The sequence below is a fragment of the Chiloscyllium plagiosum genome, chromosome 27 (assembly GCF_004010195.1).
Source record: "Chiloscyllium plagiosum isolate BGI_BamShark_2017 chromosome 27, ASM401019v2, whole genome shotgun sequence".
In the NCBI taxonomy this organism is placed as follows: domain Eukaryota; kingdom Metazoa; phylum Chordata; class Chondrichthyes; order Orectolobiformes; family Hemiscylliidae; genus Chiloscyllium; species Chiloscyllium plagiosum.
Window position 1 is genome coordinate 42,830,568 of NC_057736.1, and position 22,734 is coordinate 42,853,301.

The following is a 22,734-nucleotide window of genomic DNA, read 5'->3' on the forward strand; positions in this document are numbered from 1 at the left end:
CTTGCTTCCACAACTGCTGCTGGCAATGCATTCCATGCTCTCACAACTCTCTGTGTAAAGAACCTGCCTCTGACATCCCCTCTATACTTTCCTCTAACCAGCTTAAAGCTATGATCCCTCGTTTTAGTCATTTCTGCCCTGGGAAATAGTCTCTGGCTATCGACTCTATCTATGCCTCTATCACTATCTTGTATACCTCAATTGGGTCCCCTCTTCTCCTCCTTTTCTCCAATGAAAAAAGTCCGAGCTCAGTCAACCTCTCTTCATAAGATAAGCCCTCCGGTCCAGGCAGCATCCTGGTAAACCTTCTCTGAACCCTCTCCAAAGCATCCACATCTTTCTTATAATAGGGCTACCAGAACTGGACGCAGTATTCCAAGTGCGGTCTAATCAAAGTTTTATAGAGCTGCAACAAGATCTCACGACTCTTAAACTCAATTCCCCCTGTTAATGAAAGCCAAAACACCATATGCTTTCTTAACAACCCTGTCCACTTGGGTGGCCATTTTAAGGGATCTATGTGCCTGCACACCAAGATCCCTCTGTTCTTCCACACTGCCAAGAATCCTATCCTTAATCCTGTACTCAGCTTTCAAATTCGACCTTCCAAAATGCATCACCTCGCATTTATCCAGGTTGAACTCCATCTGCCACCTCTCAGCCCATCTCTGCATCCTGTCAATGTCCCGCTGCAGCCTACAACAGCCCTCTATACTGTCAACGACACCTCCAACCTTTGTGTCATCTGCAAACTTGCTGACCCATCCTTCAATCTCCTCATCCAAATCATTAATAAAAATTACAAAGAGACGAGGCCCAAGAACAGAGCCCTGTGGAACACCACTCACCACTGACTTCCAGGCACTACCTTCCTTCCACTATATTCCTTCAACTACCACTCGCGTCTTCTGTCGACCAGTCAATTCTGTATCCAGACAGCTAAATTTTCCTGTATCCCATTCCTCCTGACCTACCATGGGGATCCTTATCAAATGCCTTACTGAAGTCCATATACACCACATCCACCACTCGACCCTCATCGACTTGTCTAGTAACATCCTCAAAGAACTCAATAAGATTTGTGAGGCATGACCTGCCCTCACAAAGCCGTGCTGACTGCCTTTAATCAAGCCATGCTCTTCCAGATGGTCATAAATCCTATCCCTCAGAATCCTTTCTAACACCTTGCAGACAACAAACGTGAGACTGACTGGTCTGTAGTTGCCGGGGATTTCCCTATTTCCTTTCTTGAAGAGAGGAATTACATTTGCCTCCCTCTCGTCCTCAGGTACAACTCTGGTGGAGAGCAAAGATGCAAAGATCTTCACAAGTGGCAAAACAATTGCATTTCTCGCTTCCCAAAGCAGCCGAGGACAAATCTGGTCTGGCCCTGGCGACTTGTCAATCTTAATGTTTGTCAAAATTCTCAGCACATCAGCTTCCTCAATCTCTATCCGTTCCAGCATGCTTACCTGCTCCTCAATGGTTTCATTCACTACAAGGTCCTTTTCTTTAGTAAAGACAGAAGCAAAAAAACTAATTTAGGGCTTCCCCTACCTCCTCAGACTGTATACATAAGTTCCCTATGCTATCCCTGATCGGCCCTACTCTTTCTTTGATCATTCTCTTATTCCTCACATACGTGTAAAATGCCTTTGGATTCTCCCTAATCCTTCCTGCCACGCCTTTTTCGTGTCCCCTCCTGGCTCTCCTCGGATCATTTTTGAGCTCCTTCCTCGCCTGCCTGTAATCCTGTAGAGCTGAGCAAGACCCTAGCTTCCTCCACCTTACGTAAGCTGCCTTCTTTCTTTTGACAAGAAGCTCCTCCGCTCTCATCATCCAAGGTTCCTTTATCTTACCACTTCTTGCCTGTCTCAGAGGAACACATTTATGCATCACTCGCAACAACTGTTCCTTAAACAGTCTCCATATGTCTATAGTGCCCTTTCCATGGAACAATTGCTCCCAGTCCATGCGTCCCAACTCACATCTGATAGTATCATAGTTGTTTTTTCCCCAATTAAATATCCTCCCATTGTGCCTGCTTCTCTCCTTCTCCATAGCTATGTAGAATGTGAGGCAGTTGTGGTCACTATCATCAAATGCTCTCCCACCGCAAGATCTGACACCCTCCCCGGCTCATTGCCGAGCACCAAATCCAAAATGGCCTCTCCCCTATTCGGCCTGTCAACGTACTGAGTTAGGAAACCCTCCTGAACACACCTTACAAAAACAGCTCCTTCCAAACCATCTGCTCGAAGGAGGTTCCAATCAGTATTGGGAAAGTTAAAGTCACCCATTACAACTCTACTACATTCACACTTTTCCAAAATCTGCCGACCTATGCTTTCTTCAATCTCCCTGCTGCTACTGGGGGGCCTGTAGTAAACCCCTAATGAGGTGACTGCTCCCTTACTGTTCCTAATTTCCACCCATACTGACTCAGTAGGCAGACCCTCGACAATGGTAACTTCTGTAGCTGTGATACCCTCTCTGATTAGCAGTGCTACACCCCCTCCTCTTTTTCCCCCCTCCCTATTCTTTTGAAATGTTCTAAACCCTGAAACATCCAGCAACCATTCCTGCCCCTGAGAAACCCACGTCTCTGTTATGGCCACAACATCATAGCACCAGGTACTAACCCATGCTCTAAGCTCATCATTTTTATTCCTGATACTCCTTGCATTAAAGCAAACACACTTTAACAGATTCCTTGGTTCTTTCCCAGAAAAACCCTTCCCACTAGCTGGTCTACTTCTTGCTATTGCCTCAGCTCCATCAACTCTCACCACCGGTATACAGCTCAGGTTCCCAACCCCCTGCCATACTTGTTTAAACCCTCCTGAACAACTCGAGCAAACCTTCCACCCAGGACATTGGTCCCCTTCCAGTTCAGGTCCTTCATGTACAGGGCCCACCTTCCCCAGAAGGCATCCCAATTATCTACATATCTGAAGCCCTCCCTTCTACACCAGCTGCGCAGCCATGTATTAAGCTGTGCCCACTCCCTGTTCCTCGCCTCGCTATCTCGTGGCACCGGTAGTAAACCCGAGAACACTACTCTGTTCGCCCTGCTCTGCAGCTTCCACCCTAATTCCCTGAAATCACTTTTTATATCCTCGATCCTTTTCCTGGCTATATCATCGGTGCCAGTGTGTAACACGATTTCTGGCTGTTCGTCCTCCCCTTTCAGAATCTTATACACCCGATCGGAATATTCGAAAAACCAAACAATTCAAACCAATGTAAAAAAACACTAATTACATAGATAAATAAGTAATAACTAATAACTTAAAAAAGGAAATCATAACAATAATAATAATGATAACAGCTCAATGAAACAGAGCAATAGCCCTCTACCATCGAGCGCATAAATTTATACATATTCATATGTTTGTAGTTCCTCCACTTGGGATACCAGATTCACTAAACAGAATTGCTATGGCTATATAAAGGCTCCTGCTAGTAAGGCGGACACATCTGTACCCAGGTAGTCCAAAAAGGGTTGTCCCATCTTATAGAAATTCTCAGTTTTATGGTGCACCATACTTGGAAGAAAATCCAAAGGGATGTGCTCCATGTCTAGCTTATGCCAGCCCGACAGCCCCGGGGGATTGTCCGACACCCACCCTGATAGAATGTTCCTTCTGGCATAGAAATTGAGGATACTGAAAAGCCTTTTTTGTGTGGAAGTGAATAAACAAGGCCAAGAAGAAGAGATACTGGGTCCATCTCCACCTCCGTCCCCAAGACCTTCTCTATTTCACCTACCACAGTGCTCCAGTATGCCCGCAGTCTGTGGCAGGACCAAAGACAAGGAGTGAGCATGCCCAAACTCACTTTGCATTTGGACACATCGGAGATGCTCCTGCTTTAAATTTAGTGAGGCGGTCTGGAGCCAAATGGACCCTGTGGAGAATCTTCAAATGCAAAGTGTGGATCCTGTTGCAAATCGAGATCCTCCCATACTTCAGAAGAAATCTGAACATCCAGCTCCCTCTCCCATACCTTAGCTGTTTGGACTCGTCTGAGGGACCCTCTCCCAAAACATTGGTTACAGAAAGTGTACCCTCAGCGCTCAACCCCCTTCTCTATGTCAGACTTACAAGAATTAGTTAGAAGTGTGGTCTCTTTTTGTGTGAAATTTCTAATTTGAAAAAAAATGGAAAAGATCCCCACTGGGCAATTCATATTTCTGTGTCAACTGGTCAAAAGGCATCAGTATGTCCCCTTCGAATAAATCACTAAATCACCCAGGCAAGACAGACCCCTAGCTTCCCATAGTTTAAACCCAGAGTCCATTATCCCTGTCTGAAAGTCCGGTGTACCATCTACGGGTGTCAAAAATGATGCTTTGGCAGTATTCCCCACATGCATCGACCTCCATGCCATGACAGTTTTGATGACTACTGGGGCTGTGACAATATTCCTTAACTGTCGTCATTTTGTCTAAGAACAGCAGGCTACTAAGGGGGCAACTTGCCTGAGGTGCTTCGATGTCCAACCCAAGTGAGTGAGGGTCCCCCCCGGCCCAATCATTCATGTAAGATAGCACTGAACGTAACTGATAGTTTTTGATATCTGGGAGGCCCACTCCTCCCAGTCTGTAAGGTAACTGCAATTTAGTCAATGTAATTAGGGGCCGCCTGCAATACCAGACAAAAGGACTAAACCAGCCGTTCAGTCTTCTGAATATTTGCTTAGTAAAAAGCAGAGGAAGCATTTGCACAGGATACAACAGGCGGGGCAGAATGTTCATTTTAATGAGGGCTATCCAACCTAACCAAGAGATCGGAGGAAGCACCTCCCAACTGTGAAGATCCTACTTGATTCTGTCGAATAAATGGGCAAAGTTGGCTTTAAATAGCTGATCAAAAATGGGTGTAATAAATATATCTAAGTAGAGAAAGCCCTCACGCAACCATCTAAAGGGGAACCGAGATCCGCCCTCAGAATCAGGCACTCTCGGGAGACCACCCATGGGCATGGCCTCTGACTTCGTAAAATTGATCTTATAACCTGAGAAGCCACCAAATAAATTGATGCGTTGCATCTGGTGTGGTACTGAGACTGTTGGGTTTGATAAGAAGACAAGAACGTCGTCTGAATACAGTGCAATATTATGTGACTTCGTCCCTACGTCTGGAGCGATTATATTGGGATCTCTACATATTGCCTCTGCCAGTGGTTTGATCACCAATATAAACAGCAACAGTGATAAGGGACAGCCCTGTCAACTGCCCCTACAAATATTAAAATTGCTTGACCATCCACCATCGGTGAGGACCTCAGCAAAAGGATCACTATACAAAACCTCCACCCACCTAATGAAGGTCTCTCCCAGGCCAAACTGCTTCAAAGTATGAAAATGATATGGCCACCTGACCCTGCCAAATGCCTTTTCCACATCTAAGGAGATCACCATTCCCTGTACCGATCACTGTTGACATACTTGGATTATGATAAGCAATCTCCTGACATTATTCGACCTTTTATGAATTCCGTCTGATCCTCTTTAATGATGGAGGGCAGTACAGTTTCTAGCCTTAATGCCAGAGTCTTGGATAGGATTTTGAAGTTGACATTCAGGAGCGAAGTGGGTCTATAGGATGCACAGTCCTCCGGGGCTTTCCCTTTTTTTAAGGATGAGAGAGATGTTCGCCTCTTTTAGATGGTGGGAGGAGGCCACGACAATGTGAGTCATTTAACATACTAAGCATCGGCCCTGACAATATACTTATAAATTCCTTATTTAACTCACTGGGGATTCTGTCAGGACCCAGTGCTTTACCATTCGGAGCTGCCTCACAGCCTCCTGCACCTCTTGCTCTGACAATGGGGCATTGAGGAGACACTCTTGTTCAGGGCTCACTCCCGGAAGGTCCAAATTCTTAAAAAAAGTCTTCAGCCTAAGCCACCCATCCTCACAACTTTCAGACTGGTATAGTTAAGAGTAACATTTCCGGGATACTGTATTAATCCTTTTAGAATCATGGGTTAAATTTCCAGTGTCCTCTGTGATCAAGGTAATGGCTCGGGGGGCACTCCTTTTCTGAGCCAGGTACGCTAGATACTTGCCCGGCTTATCCCCATGCTCAAACAGCCTTTGATTTGCAAACGTAAGCTCCTTCTTGGCTGTGTGGCTGTGTGAGCAGTGTTCAGTGTAGACCGAAGCACTGTGATCCTCTGCAGTTTAACCAGCGAGGGCCTGTCAAAGTTAGCCTTTACAGCTACTTTCAGATTCACTTCGAGCAAGTATTGCTGCTCACCTGTATGCCGCTTCTTACTGGCTGACTAGGAAATAACCAACCTTCTAGCTTAGGCTTTAGCTGTTTCCCAAAGAATGGATGGGCTACTGGCTGAGCCTGAATTAATATCTAAAAAAAGCCATGAACTCAGTAGAAAATAATTCAATAAACTTGCTAACCTTGAGGATGATGGGGTCTAGTTGCCAGTGCCTCAGGCCTACCACAGTATCCTTACTATTAATCGTTAAATACACTGGGGCGTGATTGGAAATAGTGATATTGCCAATTGTACATGATGCAATCGAGCCCAAATGCGCTGCAGGATCAAAAAAAGATCAATCCTGGTATGGCATTTATGCGGATTTGAGAAGAACATGAAATCCCTACCAGTAGGATGAAGGTGCCTCCAAGCATCTACCTATCCCAGTTCAGCACACAAATCCTTTAATCGCTTAAATCGCTAAGAAGTTATTGGAGGTCCTTTGGGCAATCTGTCCACCATAGGGACCATTAGAAATTTAAGTAAACATTTAAGATCCTGTATTCTCCCCCATGTATCAGAGCTTTAAGCATATCTTTAATACACTCTCATAACTTAAAAGGGAGACTCTTTCTAACTAGAATGGCCACATCTCTACTCATAGAGTCATCGAGATGTACAGCACAGAAACAGACCCTTCGGACCAATCCGTCCATGCTGACCAGACATCTCAACCCAATCTAGTCCCACCTGCCAGCACTTGGTCCATATCCCTCCAAACCCTTCCTATTCATATACCCATCCAGATGCCTTTCAAATGTTGCAATTGTACCAGCCTCCACCACTTCCTCTGGCAGCTCATTCCACACACAAACCACCTTCTGTGTGAAAAAGTTGCCCCTTAGGTCTTTTTTATATCGTTCCCCTCACACCCTAAACCTATGCCCTCTATTTCTGGCCTCCCCCCATCCCAGGGAAAAGACTTTGTCTATTTATCCTCTCCATGCCCCTCATGATTTTATAAACCTCTTTTAGGTCCCCCCTCAGCCTCCGATGTTCCAGGGAAAACAGCCCCAGCCTGTTTAGCCTCTCCCTATAGCTCAAATCCTCCAACACTGGCAACAGTGTTGTAAATCTTTTCTGAACCCTTTCAAGTTTCATAACATCTTTTCATTAGGAAGGAGACCAGAATTGTACGCAATATTCCAACAGTGGCCTAACCAATGTCCTGAATAGCCGCAACATGACCTCCTAACTCCTGTATTCAGTACTCTGACCAATAAAGGAAAGCATACCAAACGCCTTCTTCACTATCCTATCTACCTGTGAATCCACTTTCAAGGAGCTATGAACCTGCACTCCAAGGTCTCTTTGTTCAGCAAAACTCCCGCGGACCTGACCATTAAGTGTATAAGTCGTGCTAAGATGTTTTCCCCAAAATGCAGCACCTTGCATTTATCTAAATTAAACTCCATCTGCCACTTCTCAGCCCATTGGCCCATCTGATCAAGATCCCATTGTAATCTGAGGTAACCTTCTTCGCTGTCCACTACACCTCTAATTTTGGTGTCATCTGCAAACTTACTAACTGTACCTCTTATGCTCAAATCCAAATCATTTATATAAATGATGAAAAGTAGAGGACCCAGCACCGATCCTTGTGGCACTCCACTGGTCACAGGCCTCCAGTCTGAAAAGCAACCCACCACTACCACCCTCTGTCTTCTACCTTTGAGCCAGGTCTGTATCCAAATGGCTACTTCTCCCTGTATTCCGTGAGATCTAACCTTGCTAACCAGTCTCCTCTAGTGTGCTGATACCCATCTCCACATCAACACCAAGCTTCCTGATGCCTGTCTCTGATGTCTCACACTACTTGTCAGGCTTCACCAGATAGTTTATCCAACTAAAAATGAGAAAATTTTAGCCATTGTTCTCCTGTGACAATCTCAGTTGCTTTGCCACAGATTCAGTCATTTCTCTGGCAACTGTCGAAGCATGATTCGCAATGTTGGCAACCTTGATTTCACAAGAAACCCGGAAAAGAGTTTCCACAAGCAGGTTCATTTAATCAGTCAGGCCCTGTAACTGGCCAGCATCATATCTGATCAGCTGCTGCCACACTTTGGCTGTTGCTGAAATGATCACCCATGCGTATTATACCTCCAGTCATGATCATTCTCTGAAGATTCGAGGGTTCTTCCTTGGATTTTGGGGTGGTACTGGAGGACTGCAGAATTTCAAACATCATGCTCTTGTTCAGAAAAGGACATAAAGATACAATTGTTTAGATCAGAGTGGTGCTGGAAAAGCACAGCAGGTCAGGCAGCATCCGAGGAGCAGGAAAATCAATGATTCGGGCAAAAGCCCTTCATCAGGAATAGAGGCAGGAAGTCTCCAGGGTGGAAGATACAATTACAGACCAGTCAGTTTAATTCAGGTGGTGGGGAAGCTTCAAGAAACAATTATTTGGGATAGAATTAACAGTCATAGTTAAAAAAAGTTGGGTCAATTTTGAACAGTCAGCATGGATTTGATAAGTAAATATTATGTCTAACTAAATATTTGGAGTTTTTTGAAGAGGTCATATCGGGGACGAGGGAAAGGTTGTTAATGTGTGTACATGAACTTCCAGAAGTTGTTCAATACTTGTAAGGTATGCCTGGTGCTGCTCTCTAGCGCAGCCTCTTGCGCTCTCCATTGAACTAGAATTGAATGAAACGTAACTGCAAAACAATGGTAGATGTTACAGACAAATAGATAAGGTGCTGTGAGGATGTAGGTTAAGCCAGATATGCTTGTACAAGCAGTAGTTATAAGCATCTGTTCCCCACTTTTGCAAAAACACAAAAACAAACCCCAATGAAAAGGTCATAAGGATCAATATGGTTGGGGAAAGGGAGGAATTGTCACAGGTGGGGCAAGTAGATAGTAGTGAAGAAGAATATACCTAACAATGGGCCACAGCAGGATGTGGTGAAATGGCCGAGTAAAACTTGTACTTTGTTATGCACAAGGCTGGATAAGGCAAGAGATAAACAATAGTAATGGGCACTGGGTTTGGAGTAGTGAATCCTATATAAGATATGTACTTGCTAAACCCTGTGTGCCTTACTTCAGGCACCACGCTTGCAAGTGTATAATAAACACACTGATTGCTTCAGATCTTGTCTCGGACTGAAATTATTGAAGTGAGTGAGCTTTGGTTCTCACAAGAGAGGAAGCAGAGTTAACATTTTGGGTGGAGAGATTCTTCTTCATCACTGATTTTAGCTTGGAAAAGTATATACAGTACATTCTGTATTTTACTGCTCAATTTTACTGCTCCTCGGATGCTGCCTGAACTGCTGTGCTCTTCCAGCACCACTAATCCAGAATCTGGTTTCCAGCATCTGCAGTCATTGTTTTTACCTATACAGTACATTCACCTATCTGCCCCAAAACTAAGTAACAACAAGTCAATATCACAGCTTTTAACCTATTTTTAAACAAGGTCTGCACTCACTAATGTCATCATTTGCAGGGGTTCTCGGGAACGGAACCCTCATGGATACAGACAAATGACTGTATGCTGAAGATTGGGTGGGGTTGGGAGAGAAGCAAACAATGGATGAACCTAGGGTGAGAGAATAAAAGGGCAGCAGAATGGGGAAAGATCAGAATGGTAAAATCAATAACTGCTACTGGGGACCATTGGTGGCTGACAATAGGTTGTCTGTGGTAGTAGCCTGTGTATTGACGAGGCCTGGTTTGTGGGAGTTTGCATAAAGACAAAGGGGAAGGTGCTCAGGCCCTAAAATTATTGAGCTTGATATGGAATTCTTAAAGGCTGTGGGGATCCCAAGTGGAAAAGGAGATGCTGCAACATAAATTTTGTAATGCAAATGTTGTTGGTGGATATGGTGGATATTAACATTAATTAATAGTATATTTCACATTCATATAAAAAAGAATTCCTCCAGTGAATTTCCAGTGCAGATAAAACTTTGCTCTGGGTCGGTCGAGTTGGTCTAAGTTATCTGGCCTGCCTTTCTATGGGTTATTCTGAGTTAGCTCCCTCCCTCACTCAGCCTGTTCTGAGGCACGTGGCCAGCACCACCACGTGCTCCAGCTTCCGGGTACTTGTCCCATTGCGTCACCGGGGCGGGGCGGGGCGACCCTGGGCACGTACATCCGCTTACTACCCCGCCCACCGGCCTCGAGGCGGAAGTTGCCGTTACCTGGGAGACGGGGCCCTTCTGAGAGAGGCTGCCTGCGGGGAGCGGTGAGTGGTTCGGCGGAGAGTTGATGCTGCACGGGACGGGGACGGGGACCCGGGACCCCTCACCCCGGGCTGTCCGCTGCCCCCGTCCCCCTGGCCCCGGGGAGCAGTGTGGGGTGGAGTGAGCATCCCTTTGTAACATCGGTGCCCGCTCCCTGTCTGTAAGTGAATGGGCTGAATGGCCACAGTGGGGCCCCTTGAGGACAAATTCAGATCCCAGCTCCTTTGGAAATCAGCAAGTGTCGGGTTCTCTAGATCGTGGTGAGGCTGAATAACCCCTGAACCACTTTGCTCAGCTTGTGTTGCACTGGGGTTTACAAGGTCAGAGGTCACAGCACAGTTTACAGTCCAGCAGGTTTATTTTAAGTCGCCAGTTTTTGGGGCACTGCCCCTTAGTTTTTGGGGCACTGGCACAAGTGCACAAGTGCACAAGGGCACAAGTTTTTGGGGCACTGCCCCTTAGCAGACGTCTCCTGACGAAGGGGCGGCGCTCTGAAAGCTTGTGATTTCAAATAAACCTGTTGGACTGTAACCAGGCGTGGTGTGACTTTTGAGCTTGTGTTCCGCGAGGCTGCTGAATTTATACAGCCAGCTCGAACATATGTGCGGGCTGAGGAGGGTGACAGTCATCACCCTTGAAATTAAGGCAGAAATTGGCCATCCGTGCGACCTGGGAGTGTAGTGCTGGAAAAGCACAGAGGGGCAGGATGAGGAAGCTGTTGAAATTCACATTTATCCCGTGTGGTTGCAGGTCCCAACACGGAATATGACATGTTCCTCCTCCAGGCATCGGGTGGTTTGGCGGTAGACAAGGCCCAGGATCTGTTTGGAAGGTAAAAACAATGACTGCAGATGCTGGAAACCAGATTCTGGATTAGTGGTGCTGGAAGAGCACAGCAGTTCAGGCAGCATCCGAGGAGCAGTAAAATCGACATTTCAGGCAAAAGCCCTTCATCAGGAATAATGAAGGGCTTTTGCCCAAAACGTCGATTTTGCCTGTCCTCGGATTTTGCCAGTCCTCAGATGCTGCCTGAACTGCTGTACTCTTCCAGCACCACTAATCCAGGATCTGTTTGCCCTTGACTAAATGGGAGGGAGAGTTGAAGTGTTCAGGCACAAGGTGGTGGGTGCGGGTGTTCCAGATATGTTCTCTGAAACAATCCGCAAGAAGCTGACCTGTCTCCTTGGATGCTGCCTGACCTGCTGTGCTTTCCTAGCACTACACTCTCGACTCTGAGCTCCAGTATCTGCAGTCCTCAATTTCTCCTCATCAGTGCGATCTGACAAAATTGAAATTAATGGGTATTAGATGAAAACTCTCCATGATCTGTTTCTTTTTTCCATGCAGTTCTGCCGTCTGGAGTCCCTGAGTTAGGCCTGGTACTCATCTATCAACTGAATAGAGTTTATGAGTCAACATTATGGCATTGAGCCATTCCATTAAAGAACGAACAATTGCAGAGAACAGCCTCATCATACTTCTCCAGGGGATACATAATCATGTTACCACTGTGGAGCTTAGGGACGAGAGCTCCGTGAAGGGTCGCTTTGTGAACGTTGATGCATTCATGAACATCCGGCTAGCTGAGGTTACATATACTGATAGACAGGGCAGAGTGTCGAACTTGGATGACTTCTTTGTGACTGGCAGAAATGTACGTTATGTTCACATCCCAGATGAGATTGATATAATTGAGACTGTTCAGAGCCAACTGCAGAAAATCCACCAAGTGCGTAACTTTGGAGGGAAAGGTCGAGGGAGAAGAGAATTTCCATCAAAAAAGTAGCAATGATGTGCCATCACAGCTCAGTGATGCATGTGGGACATAAAGGATAATGTCAGAACTCGGTGATGTTGGGGTTTGGACAGTGCAGTGTTTGGGGTGTATGAGGACTGGATGGTATATGGCAAGTGTGGACATCAGGAGTGGGTGGGGAATATGAGGACTGTAGTGTTTGAGAGACTGATTAACAGGACTAAGTGGTGTGTGGAGGGGTGGATACCATGACTGGTGTTTGGGGTTTTGTGTGTGAATATAATGACTGTGCACTGGAGGCTTGGTTATCCAAACTTGATGTTTTGGTGGGGGGAGGGGGAGGGGGATGGTGTTGGGTATGTGAACTGATTGCTTTTTTTCAGGGTAATTAGATAGTCAAATTGGGTGGTGTTTGGAGAGAGTGGATATCAGGGCTGGAGAGTGGGCATCTGATTTGGGGGTATTGCATGGGACTGGAGTTGATATCTGGATTCAGTGACGTTTGGGGAGTGTGGTGATCAGGAGTGATTTGTGTTTAGGGTGTGGCTATCAGGACAGTGTGGTGTTTGGGCACTGGACATCAGGGCTTAGTGGAGTATGGTGACTGGTCACTGTGGGATTTGCCTGCCCAGTTGGTCTGATATGCTTGGCAAGAATGGCTGCAATCCTTATTACCATGTTGGAAGCTTCGCACTCCAGTGAGGAATGGGTGGGTCAGTTGAATTCCAGAGCAGTACTGAGAGGGAGCTGTGTTGTTGGAGTTACCATCTTTGAAACATCATACCACAGTATCAGCTGTTTCAGTGGTCATTGTGCCAGTTCAGCTCCCTTGGCAGTTTTGGAAGAATGGAAATTACTAGTTCCTGTACAGATTCTACATAAACATTGATTTTATCTTGGAATCTTGCTGTGTTGAACAGCTGCTACATCCCACAACAGATCAGTGACTTGCACTTCAAATTCCATGTATTTCTTCAGATGCATTCTAAGTTATCTTTGAGATGTGGAAGGATGATATACAAATACAAGTGCTATCACAAACATTGCCGCTGTGTTTATGTCTGTGCTCCTAATAGGTGATTGGATAATTGATTGGATTTCTTAAGAGCCAGTGCCGCCATGTCCATGGTTTCTGTCTGCCTATTGTGTAGGTCAGCAAGATCCATGTGTATTTGAAACAAATGCTGATCATAGTAGGTGGTAATGGTAAGTATTGTCACTGGTGTGTCACCTTTCCAAACAGTGCATTGTAAATAGAATGAATGGCAGAAGAAAATGCTCCCACAACCTGGTACTTACTCCATTGCAGTCACTACCATTATACTACAGGCCATTCACATCCATACTGATAATTAAATATAACAAAAGTTTGTATGAATCTCTTCTTTTAAAATTGAACCCCACTAAAAGTGAATATCATGTCCATGTGTACCTCCCTTTCAGTCATGTGGTAGAGAACCGAATCCAGAGTTCATGTTGGCAAGGACAGAATCTTAAGTGTTTGTTGAAAGTGTGAACATTTAATTCAGCTGATAGCAAGCACTGCTAACCCAATGACTGTGCTGAGCAACCATAATAATTCTGAAGTCACTGTACATACTTGTATCTAAACACAAACTTGTATCAATTCTTTTCTCATTCCCAAAAAGGGTGATTCTGCTTGTAAATACATTGTGATGACTTAGGTTTTGGGTAATGTGGGACAGGAAGGTCGCCTTCTCACTGGAGGGAAAGGCATCCTTCTCCAACCAGACTCTGAGACAGTGCCTGGTTTTTAAGAGTAAATCTTATGTTGTAGGTGTTCACAATAAGTTGGGTGCATTTTCAGTTAGTGTAGAACTAGTCTTTCTTAGTCATCCCTAAATTGTTGACAAAGCTAGTATTTATTGTTGATTTCTAATTTCCCTTGAGAAAGTGGTGGTCAGTTACTGCATTGACCTTGAGTTAGTTATACTCCCGGTGCTAGTAGACCATAAGATATAGGAGCAGAATTAGGTCCTTTAGCCGATTGAGTCTGCTGCACCATTCTCACCTGCTACTAACACCAATTACTCTGTCTTATTTAGCAGCATATATTTGGAAATCGAATCACGCCCATTAGCTCTTGTTACCATCTCAAATAATTTTAACAGATGTGTCAGGCATGACTGCCCCTTGAAACCATACTGACTCAGCCTTATTTTACCATGCATTCCATTTACTCCGCAATCTCAGTCTTAATAATGGGCTCTAAAATCTTACCAACAACCAAGTTCATGCTAACTGGACTATAGCTTCCTCCCTCTTCTTAAACGAGGGTGTTACATTGCCGGTTTTCCAGTCCTTTGGCACCCTCCCTGACTCCAGTGTTTCCTGAAAGATCACTACTAATACCTTTACAACAATCTGCACTTGTTCTTCTAAGTGGTAGATGTTGTGGGTTTGTGAGGTACTGCTGAAGGGAGAGTTATAAAAGAACTGTGTGTTCTTACCGCCCCCTTGCTCTTGATCTTCCAGCGTGTTCTGTGACCTCCACTTCACCCGACTCTCCAAGCTCCAGCACTCATTTTCTCACCATAGATTCAACTTATTACCACCTTTTCTGGCAATGCTCCTTCCAAAGTACGTTCTTGCACATTGACCTGCCCCTGTATCTCTTAAAATTTTAATTTCTTTACCTACTCCTTGTGCAAGAGTAAACCTTATCCACATAAGTAAATTCTTTTAAGAGATCTAGTACTCTCATATTAACCAACCTTTGACCAGGCTCTTCAACTTCCAATGGGATCTCCTTTACCACTTTAATAAACCCCATTGGTTTTTTTGTTTTACCACATCTAATTTCTCAGTAGTTTTCTTAAATCACCAACACTAACTTCATAAAAAAATCAAAAGAACTGTGGATGCTGTAAATCAGAAACAAAAACAGAACTTGCTGGATAAAGCTCAGCGGGTCCGGCAGCATCTGTGGAGAGAAATCAGAGTCAATGTTTCAGGTCCATTGGCCCTTCTTCAGATGGTAGCTAGGAAAGGGTTGTTTATGCAAAAAAATAGGGTGGGGGAGGGGTGTAAGGAGTAAACAATAGGTGGAGATAAGAGCCCAAAGAGAGAGAAGGGTGAAGGAAGATGCTGGAGGTTTAGGGATATTGAGGCTTTGGTCAGGACTAAGAAGAATGCATACATTAGGTTTAAGCTATCAGGCTCAAGTGAATCCCAAGATAACTATAAAAAGTATAGGAGCGCACTTAAGAGGGAAATCAGAGGAGCTAAAAGAGGGTAAGAGATGGATCTGGCAGTTAAGGTTAAAGATATTCCCAAGAGGTACTGTAGTCATATTGAGAGTAAAAGGCTAGGGAGAGAATAGGCCCCCTTAAAGATCAGCATGGCTGTCTGTGTGGAGCCACGGGAGATGGGGGAGACGTTTATTGAATATTTCTCCTCTGTTTACTGAGGAGAGAATCGGGGATGCTAAGGAAATAAGGGAAACAAGTGGGGGATGTTTTTGACTGCATACATATTACCAGAGAGGAGGTGTTTGCAGCCTTACGGTGCATTAAGGTGGATAAATCCCCTGGACCTCATCAGGTCCATCTTCAGATGTTGTGGGAGGCTAGGGAAGAAAACGTGGAGGCCCTTGCAGTAATTCTTGCTTCATCTTTAACCACTGGTGAAGCTTTGAAAGACTGGAGGGTGGCTACAGGCCAGTGAGCATGACATCAGTGGTAGCAAATTGTTGGAGAGGATATTGGGGGACAGGATCAACCAACATTTGGATAGTCAAGGTCTGATTAGGAATAGTTAGCAGGGATTTGTATGCAGGATGTCAGGTCTGACAAATCTTTTAGAGATTTTTGAAGAGGTAACCAAAGTGATAGAGCAGGGTAGGGCAGTGGATGTCGTCTACATGGACTTTAGTAAGGCCTTTGACAAGGTCATACATGGCAGGCTAGTCATGAAGGTTAGGTCACGTGGGATACAGGGAGAGCTAGCTAATAGAATTCAAAATTAGCTCTATGGTAGGAAGCAAAGGGTGAAGGTCGTTTCTCAGACTGGAGGCCTGAGACTAGTAGTGTGCTGGGGTCGGTGCTGGGACCTTTCTTACCTACATTAATGATCAGGATGTGAATGTACTAGGGATGAATAGTAAGTTTGCAGATGATACAAAATTAGGAGGTATCACTGATAGGTAAGAAGGTTATCAGAAATTACAGAGATCTTGATAAGATGGGAAGTGGGCAAATAGAATTCTACAAATACAATTCACCCCACAGACGTGTGTGTGTGTGTGTGTGTGCGCGCGCATGACAGAGAGTGAGTGTGAGTGCCTGTGAGAAAGCTTGGTAAAGTGTGTGTGTGTGGGAGTGATGGAGTATAAGCCTGTGAGAGGGTATGTGCGAGGGGTGGGGGTGTATGTATGTTTATAAGAGAAAGCGTGTGTATGAGAGAGAATCTGAGTGAATGTGTGTGAGAGAGAGTGTGTATAATGTAGTGGGGTCACCTGTAGTGTGACATGAATCCAAGGTCCCGGTTGAGACCCTCCTCTTGGTTACCGAATTTGGCCATCGGCCTCTGCTCGACCACTTTGGTTTGTTGCCTATTCCAAACTCCGCCTTGTAGGATGGTCACCCGAAGATCCGAGGCCGAATGTTCCTGACCACTGAAGTGTTTCCTGACTGGGAGGGAACACCCCTGTCTGATGATTGTTGTGCGGGTGACTTAAAAGGCATTCTAGGATTTACATATGAATGAACTGAAACCTGCAACCCATTCTAAAAGATGAAACACCTAACAACAATCCAGGGTTGTTCAATATATCATTTAGTTGCATGACACTGTAATCTTTTGCTGTAAATTGTGTCTTATGATCCACAACCACCTGATGAAGCAGCACTCTGAAAGCTAGTGCTTCCAAATAAACCTGTTGGACTATAACCTAGTGTTGTGTGATTTTTAACTTTGTCCACCCCAGTCCAACACCAGCTCCTCCACGTTGAATATAGGAGTTAGGACGTTATGTTACAGTTGTATAAGTCATTGGTAAGGCTACACTTGGGAGTATTGTGTACAGTTTTGGCTACCCTGTCACAGGAAAGTCATAGTTAAACTGGAAAGAGTGCAAAGAAGATTTATGAAGCTGTTGCCAGGAGTTAAAAGGCAAAGGTTGGCCAGGATAGGATTTTATTCCTTGGCACGTAGGAGAACAAGGGTTGACTTATCGAAGTGTATAAAATCATGAGGGACATCGATAGGATGAATGCAGATAGTCTTTTTCGCAGGGATGGGGAATTGAAAACTAGAGCGCATAGGTTTAAGGTGAGAGGTTATAGATTCAAGGAGGACCTGAGAGGCAACTTCTTCATGTAGAGAGTAGTACATGGTCTGCCAGAGAAAGTGGTTCTGACAGGTACAATAGCAACATTTAAAAAACATTTGAATATGTACATGGATGGGAAGTGTTTAGAGGGATCTGGTTCATATGTGGGCAATTAGAACTAGCTGAGTGGGCACTATAGTCAGCATGGACCAGTTTCAGTCAAAGGGCCTGTTTCCATGCTGTATTACACTGATTCAATAAGACCAATTGGACAGATAAAGGAGAAGCAGTGAGAAAGTGAGTAGTGGAGATGAAGGGCCAAAAGATGAACAAGAAACCAGAATTGTGGTGCTGGGAAGAGGTGAGGTGGCCTGGCCAGAAAGGCTACAATGGTGGGAGGAGAGACATGCTGTTAGGGAGGGTGCTGCTAAGATGCGGTGAAAAGGAGAAGGCGGCTTCAAAGGGGAGAAAGGCAAGGACTAATTAGGGATAGCAACAATGCTCTGTGCGTGGGAAATCATGTCAGTAACTTGATTGAGATTTTTGAAGAGGTACAAAGAAGTTTGAAGGCAGAAAGGTAGACATCAATACGGTAGCAAGCCAGATGGTGGACTGGTTAGCAGTAAAAATCCAAGGAAAGCTAGCCAGTTGGATACAAAATTGGTTTTAAGAAAGGAGACAAAGGGTGTGGATTTTCAGACCATAGGTCTGTGATTGGTCGTGTGCCTCAGGATCAGTGCTGGGTCCACTGTCTTGTCATTTATATAAATGATTTGGATGAGTACATAGGAGTTATGATTATTAAGTTTACAGGTGACACCAAAATTGACGGTGTCAAGGACAGTGAAGAAGGCTATCTCAGAGAACAATGGGAGATTGATCAGACAGGCCAATGGGCTGAGTGGCAGGTGAAGTTTAATTTAGATAAATGCAAGGTGTTGCATTTTGGTGCAATATGACTTATACACTTAAAGGTAGTGTACTGGGGAGCATTGGCAAACAAAAAGTCCTAAGGGTGCAGGTGCACGGTTCCTCGAAAGTGGAGCTGTAGGGTGTTTAAGGCAGTATTTGGCATACTTGCCTTCATTGGTCAGTGCACCGAGTACAGAGGAACCTCGATTATCTGAATGACATGAGCGTACAGTATTTTGTTCAGATAATCGAATGCCGGATAACACAGTTTAGCCAAGCATCGGGATCTTGCAATTTTATTTGGATAATCTGAAATTCGGATAATTAAGTGCCGGATAATTGAGGTTTCTCTGTATAGGAGTTGAGAGTCATGTTGCGGCTATGATTTGGTTTATTGTTGTCACATGTACCTAGGCACAGTGAAGTTTTGTTTTGTGTGCAGAACAGGCAGATCATAATGTACAAAGATCTTTGGGTGATTGAACAGAGTGAGGAAATAAAGTTACAGCTGCAAAGAAGGTGCACAAAAAGCAAGATCAACTTTGGATTTGAAATTAGAGAAATCCATTCAGAAGTCTAATAAACAGCAGAGAAGCTGTTCTTGAATCTGTTGGGCAGTGTATCGATTTAAGAGAATATGTTAGTTGTTTTGACAGACTTAGAATTGAGGATTAAAAGTGCAGAAGTGTGAGAATAAGATCTACTGCAGAGATCTCACAAAGATTTTCCCTGTATCAGTGCCACCTTGGAATTAGGCTGTACAGGATATTGGTGAAGCCACTTTTAGAATGTTGTGTTCAATTCTGGTCTCCTTGTTATTAGAAAGATGTTGTTAAACCTGAAAGGGTTCAAAAAAGATTGACAAGGATATTGTTAGATTTGGAGGGTTTGAAAGATAGGGAGAGGCTGAATAGGCTGTGTTTTTCCCTGGAGATCCAAAGACTGAGAGTTGACCTTGTTGAGGTTTATAAAATCATGAGAGGCACGGATAGGTTGAATAGCCAAGGTGTTTTCCCCCAGGATAGGGAAGTACAAATCTCAAGGGCAGAGGTTTAAAGTGAGAGGGGAAAGATTTAACAGAGACCTAAGGGACAATTTTTTCACACAGAGGGTCATGTATGAAATTTCTCCATAGCTGATGGTGGGTATGAAATGAGCTGCCACAAGGAGATGGTGGAGGCAGGTATACCTACAACATTTAAAAAACATGTGGATGGGTACATAAACAGGAAGAGTTCAGAGAGATGTGGGCCAAATGCTGGCAAATGGGTCTCGATCAGTTTAGGATATCTGGTTGGCAGGAACAAGTTGGACTCAAGGGTTTGTTTTCATGCTTTATAACTCTGATTCTTCAGCCATGTTCTACACAGCACTGGTGCTGAATATTTATTCAACAGCTTGTTAAACAGTGAGAGAACTTAAAGAACTAATGTAGAGTAGTCAGAATCCAGATGGGGTGGGTGCACATATTTATAATGCCAGCCGTTTAACCAAGGATGCAGAGCGAGTTATTTACAAATCACTCTGCATCTTATTAAAAGCTAAGACACTAATATGCTGAACATCACAGGGCTTGTTGTGCAACCTTGTCACACAGCAATCCCAATGATGTACACTAATGCATACTTGCCTGACATTTAACAGACACCCAAGCACCCACAGAGAGTTACTGGAGGTGCCAATCTTCCAGAATTCCCATTGGGTCTCCAGAAATTCAAAGGTAATTTCATATACGCTGTTGTGAGCAACATGGGAAAAAAAAAATCATTGAACAGTATTTTCTTTTTCTCCGAATACTTTATTGATTTTCAAAATTATAGAAAAATATTAAGATACATAAATGTCTTCTCCAAGGCAGTTCAGAATGAGTAATAAATACATAATAGTCATGGGAGGCAATGGCCTTGTGGTATTATCGCTGGACTGTTAATCCAGGGACCTAGGGAATGTTTGGGGAACCTGGATTCAAATTTCTCCATAGCTGATGGTGGAATTTTAATTTAATTTTTAAAAAAATATGGAATTAAACATCTGACAATCACCATGAATGATTGTTGGAAAAACCCATCTGGTTCACTAATGTCCTTTAGGGAGGGAAAATGCCACTCTTCCCTCGTCTGGACTACATGTGACTCCAGATCCACAGCAATGTGGTTGACTTTAAATTACCCTCTGGGCAATTAGGGATGGGCAATAAATGCTGGCCTAGTCAGCAATGCCCTCATCCTGTAAATAAAGAAAACTGGTTCAGCCAGCAGCACCCACATGCCATGAATATATTTTCACAAAGTGGGAGAATTCACTTTTAATGTGAATTAGTGTGAGCACATTCTTTTCACTGACACTATATTATCTCTGAAGATTGTAAAGAAAGTACGATAATTTGGATATCAAGTACATTGTATTTCATTTAGGAACTTGGAATTCTCTCCATTTTAAAAGTCTCCTTTAAGATGTTCCTTAAAATCTACCCATTGACGGCTGGGCATATCCTGGATCTACAAGGTCAGTTCCTGTTTAAACACAAAAATGAACAGTTAAAGACTCTAGTGACTCCAAGGATTCTGTCAAATATATCCATGTGGGCCACAGCCGTTGTGAGCTCCACAGTGTGTTTTCTCCTAAAAAGGTCTTTTCCCTCACCCTTATAAAGTGCTTTTATTTCAGCTTCCCTGGTCTGATATGCTAACTACGGTTTCTACAGGCAGCTCCTCATATGTGAGGTAGGGCACAGAAAGATGATTTATTTGTTCATTCATGGGATGTGGGTGTTGTTGGCTGGCCAGCATTTACTGCCCACCTCCAGTTGCCCTTGAGAAAGGTGGTGGAGAGCTGCTTTCTTGAACCACCGCAGTCCGCTTGCTGTGGGTTGACCACAATGCCATTTGAGAGAGAATTCCAGGATTTTGACCCAGCACCAGTGAAGGAACAGTAATATATTTCCAAGTCAGGATGGTGAGTGGCTGGGAGGGAACATACAAGCAGTGGTGTTTTACTAGGTCAACTGCCCTTGTCCAACTGGATGGAAGTGGTTATGGGTTTGGAATGTGCTGACTGAGGATCGTCAGGCTATCAGACACTTGGATCTTTGTAAGTAGCCAGTTATATCATGCATATTCAACCAACTGACTTGTTTTAGCTGCATACACCATGATACATTTACTTTAAAAAAAGTGCCCATGTGTCTTGGTAGAGGGGCTGGGATTTTGGAAAACATTTGTTTACACTACCAATTGTCAATGGTTTTGAAAAATTATGGAATGCTGCTTTATCTTCCTTCAAATCTGTGGCATCATATTGTTGCATCATCTTTGCCTCATGCACTATGTCTGAGGTAATGAGATTTACTCTGGATGAGTTTGACCTATGTTACGTGCTACTGACGGAACTATCAACAAATCAAGCCAATCCTAACTTCATGTACATTCCCGGGTTAAAATCTTGCAGTTCTGCCATTTGCAGTCATAAATGATACAGACAGTTAAACAGCTGGGAGGATGGGGGTCAGGCTCACCGGTCTATAGTTCCCTGGCTTGTCTTTACCACCCTTCTTAAACAGTGGCACCATGTTTGCCAACCTTCAGTCTTCCAGCACCTCACCTGTGACTATCGATGATACAAATATCTCAGCAAGAGACCCAGCAATTACTTCTTGAGCTTCCCACAGAGTTCTAGGGTACACCTGATCAGGTCCTAGGGATTTATTCACCTTTATGCGTTTCAAGACATCCAGCCCATCCTTCTCTGTAATATGGACATTTTGCAAGATGTCACCCTACAGTCCCTACAGTCTATATTTCCCTACAGTCTATATCTTCCATATCCTTTTACATAGTAAATACTGATGCAAAATATTAATTTAGTATCTCCCCCATTTTCTGTGGCTCCTCAAAGGCTGCCTTGCTGATCTTTGAGGGGCCCTATTCTCTCCCTGGTTATCCTTTTGTCCTTAATATATTTGTAAAAACCATTTGGATTCTCCTTAATTCTATTTGCCAAAGTTATTTCATGTCCCCTTTTTGCCCTCCTGATTTCCCTCTTAAGTATGCTCCTACTGCCTTTATACTCTTCTAAGGATTCACTCGATCTATCCTGTCTGTACCTTACATTTGCTTCCTTCTTTTTCTTAACCAAACCCTCAATTTCTTTAGTCATCCAGCATTCCCTATAGCTACCAGCCTTTCCTTTCACCCTTACAGGAATATACTTTTTCTGGATTCTCGTTATCTCATTTCTGAAGGTTTCTCATTTTCCAGCCATCCCTTTACCTGCAAACATCTGCC

General features: G+C 44.1%; 1 protein-coding gene and 1 long non-coding RNA gene across 4 annotated transcripts in view; one reads left to right on the forward strand and one right to left on the reverse strand.

Moving 5' to 3' along the window:
* Positions 1 to 10,395: 10,395 nt before the first annotated feature.
* Positions 10,396 to 13,291, forward strand: LOC122563447 (U7 snRNA-associated Sm-like protein LSm10). 3 transcript variants are annotated; one of them, XM_043717181.1, is made up of 3 exons: positions 10,396 to 10,492; positions 11,241 to 11,322; positions 11,838 to 13,291. In XM_043717181.1, exon 3 carries the CDS (start codon positions 11,911 to 11,913, stop codon positions 12,274 to 12,276), a length of 366 nt encoding a protein of 121 aa, XP_043573116.1. In that variant the 5' UTR covers positions 10,396 to 10,492; positions 11,241 to 11,322; positions 11,838 to 11,910; the 3' UTR covers positions 12,277 to 13,291. The 3 variants fall into 3 exon arrangements, with proteins under 3 accessions (XP_043573116.1, XP_043573118.1, XP_043573117.1); XM_043717182.1 differs by lacking the exon at positions 10,396 to 10,492 and adding an exon at positions 10,521 to 10,650; XM_043717183.1 differs by lacking the exons at positions 10,396 to 10,492; positions 11,241 to 11,322 and adding an exon at positions 10,519 to 10,650.
* A 7,367-nt stretch (positions 13,292 to 20,658) lies between these two features.
* LOC122563753 overlaps positions 20,659 to 22,734 on the reverse strand; it is a 19,773-nt gene continuing 17,697 nt past the window's right edge. Inside the window, exon 3 of the long non-coding RNA XR_006315716.1 lies at positions 20,659 to 20,964. This is a non-coding gene — a long non-coding RNA (uncharacterized LOC122563753). The remainder of the gene's footprint in view (positions 20,965 to 22,734) is intronic.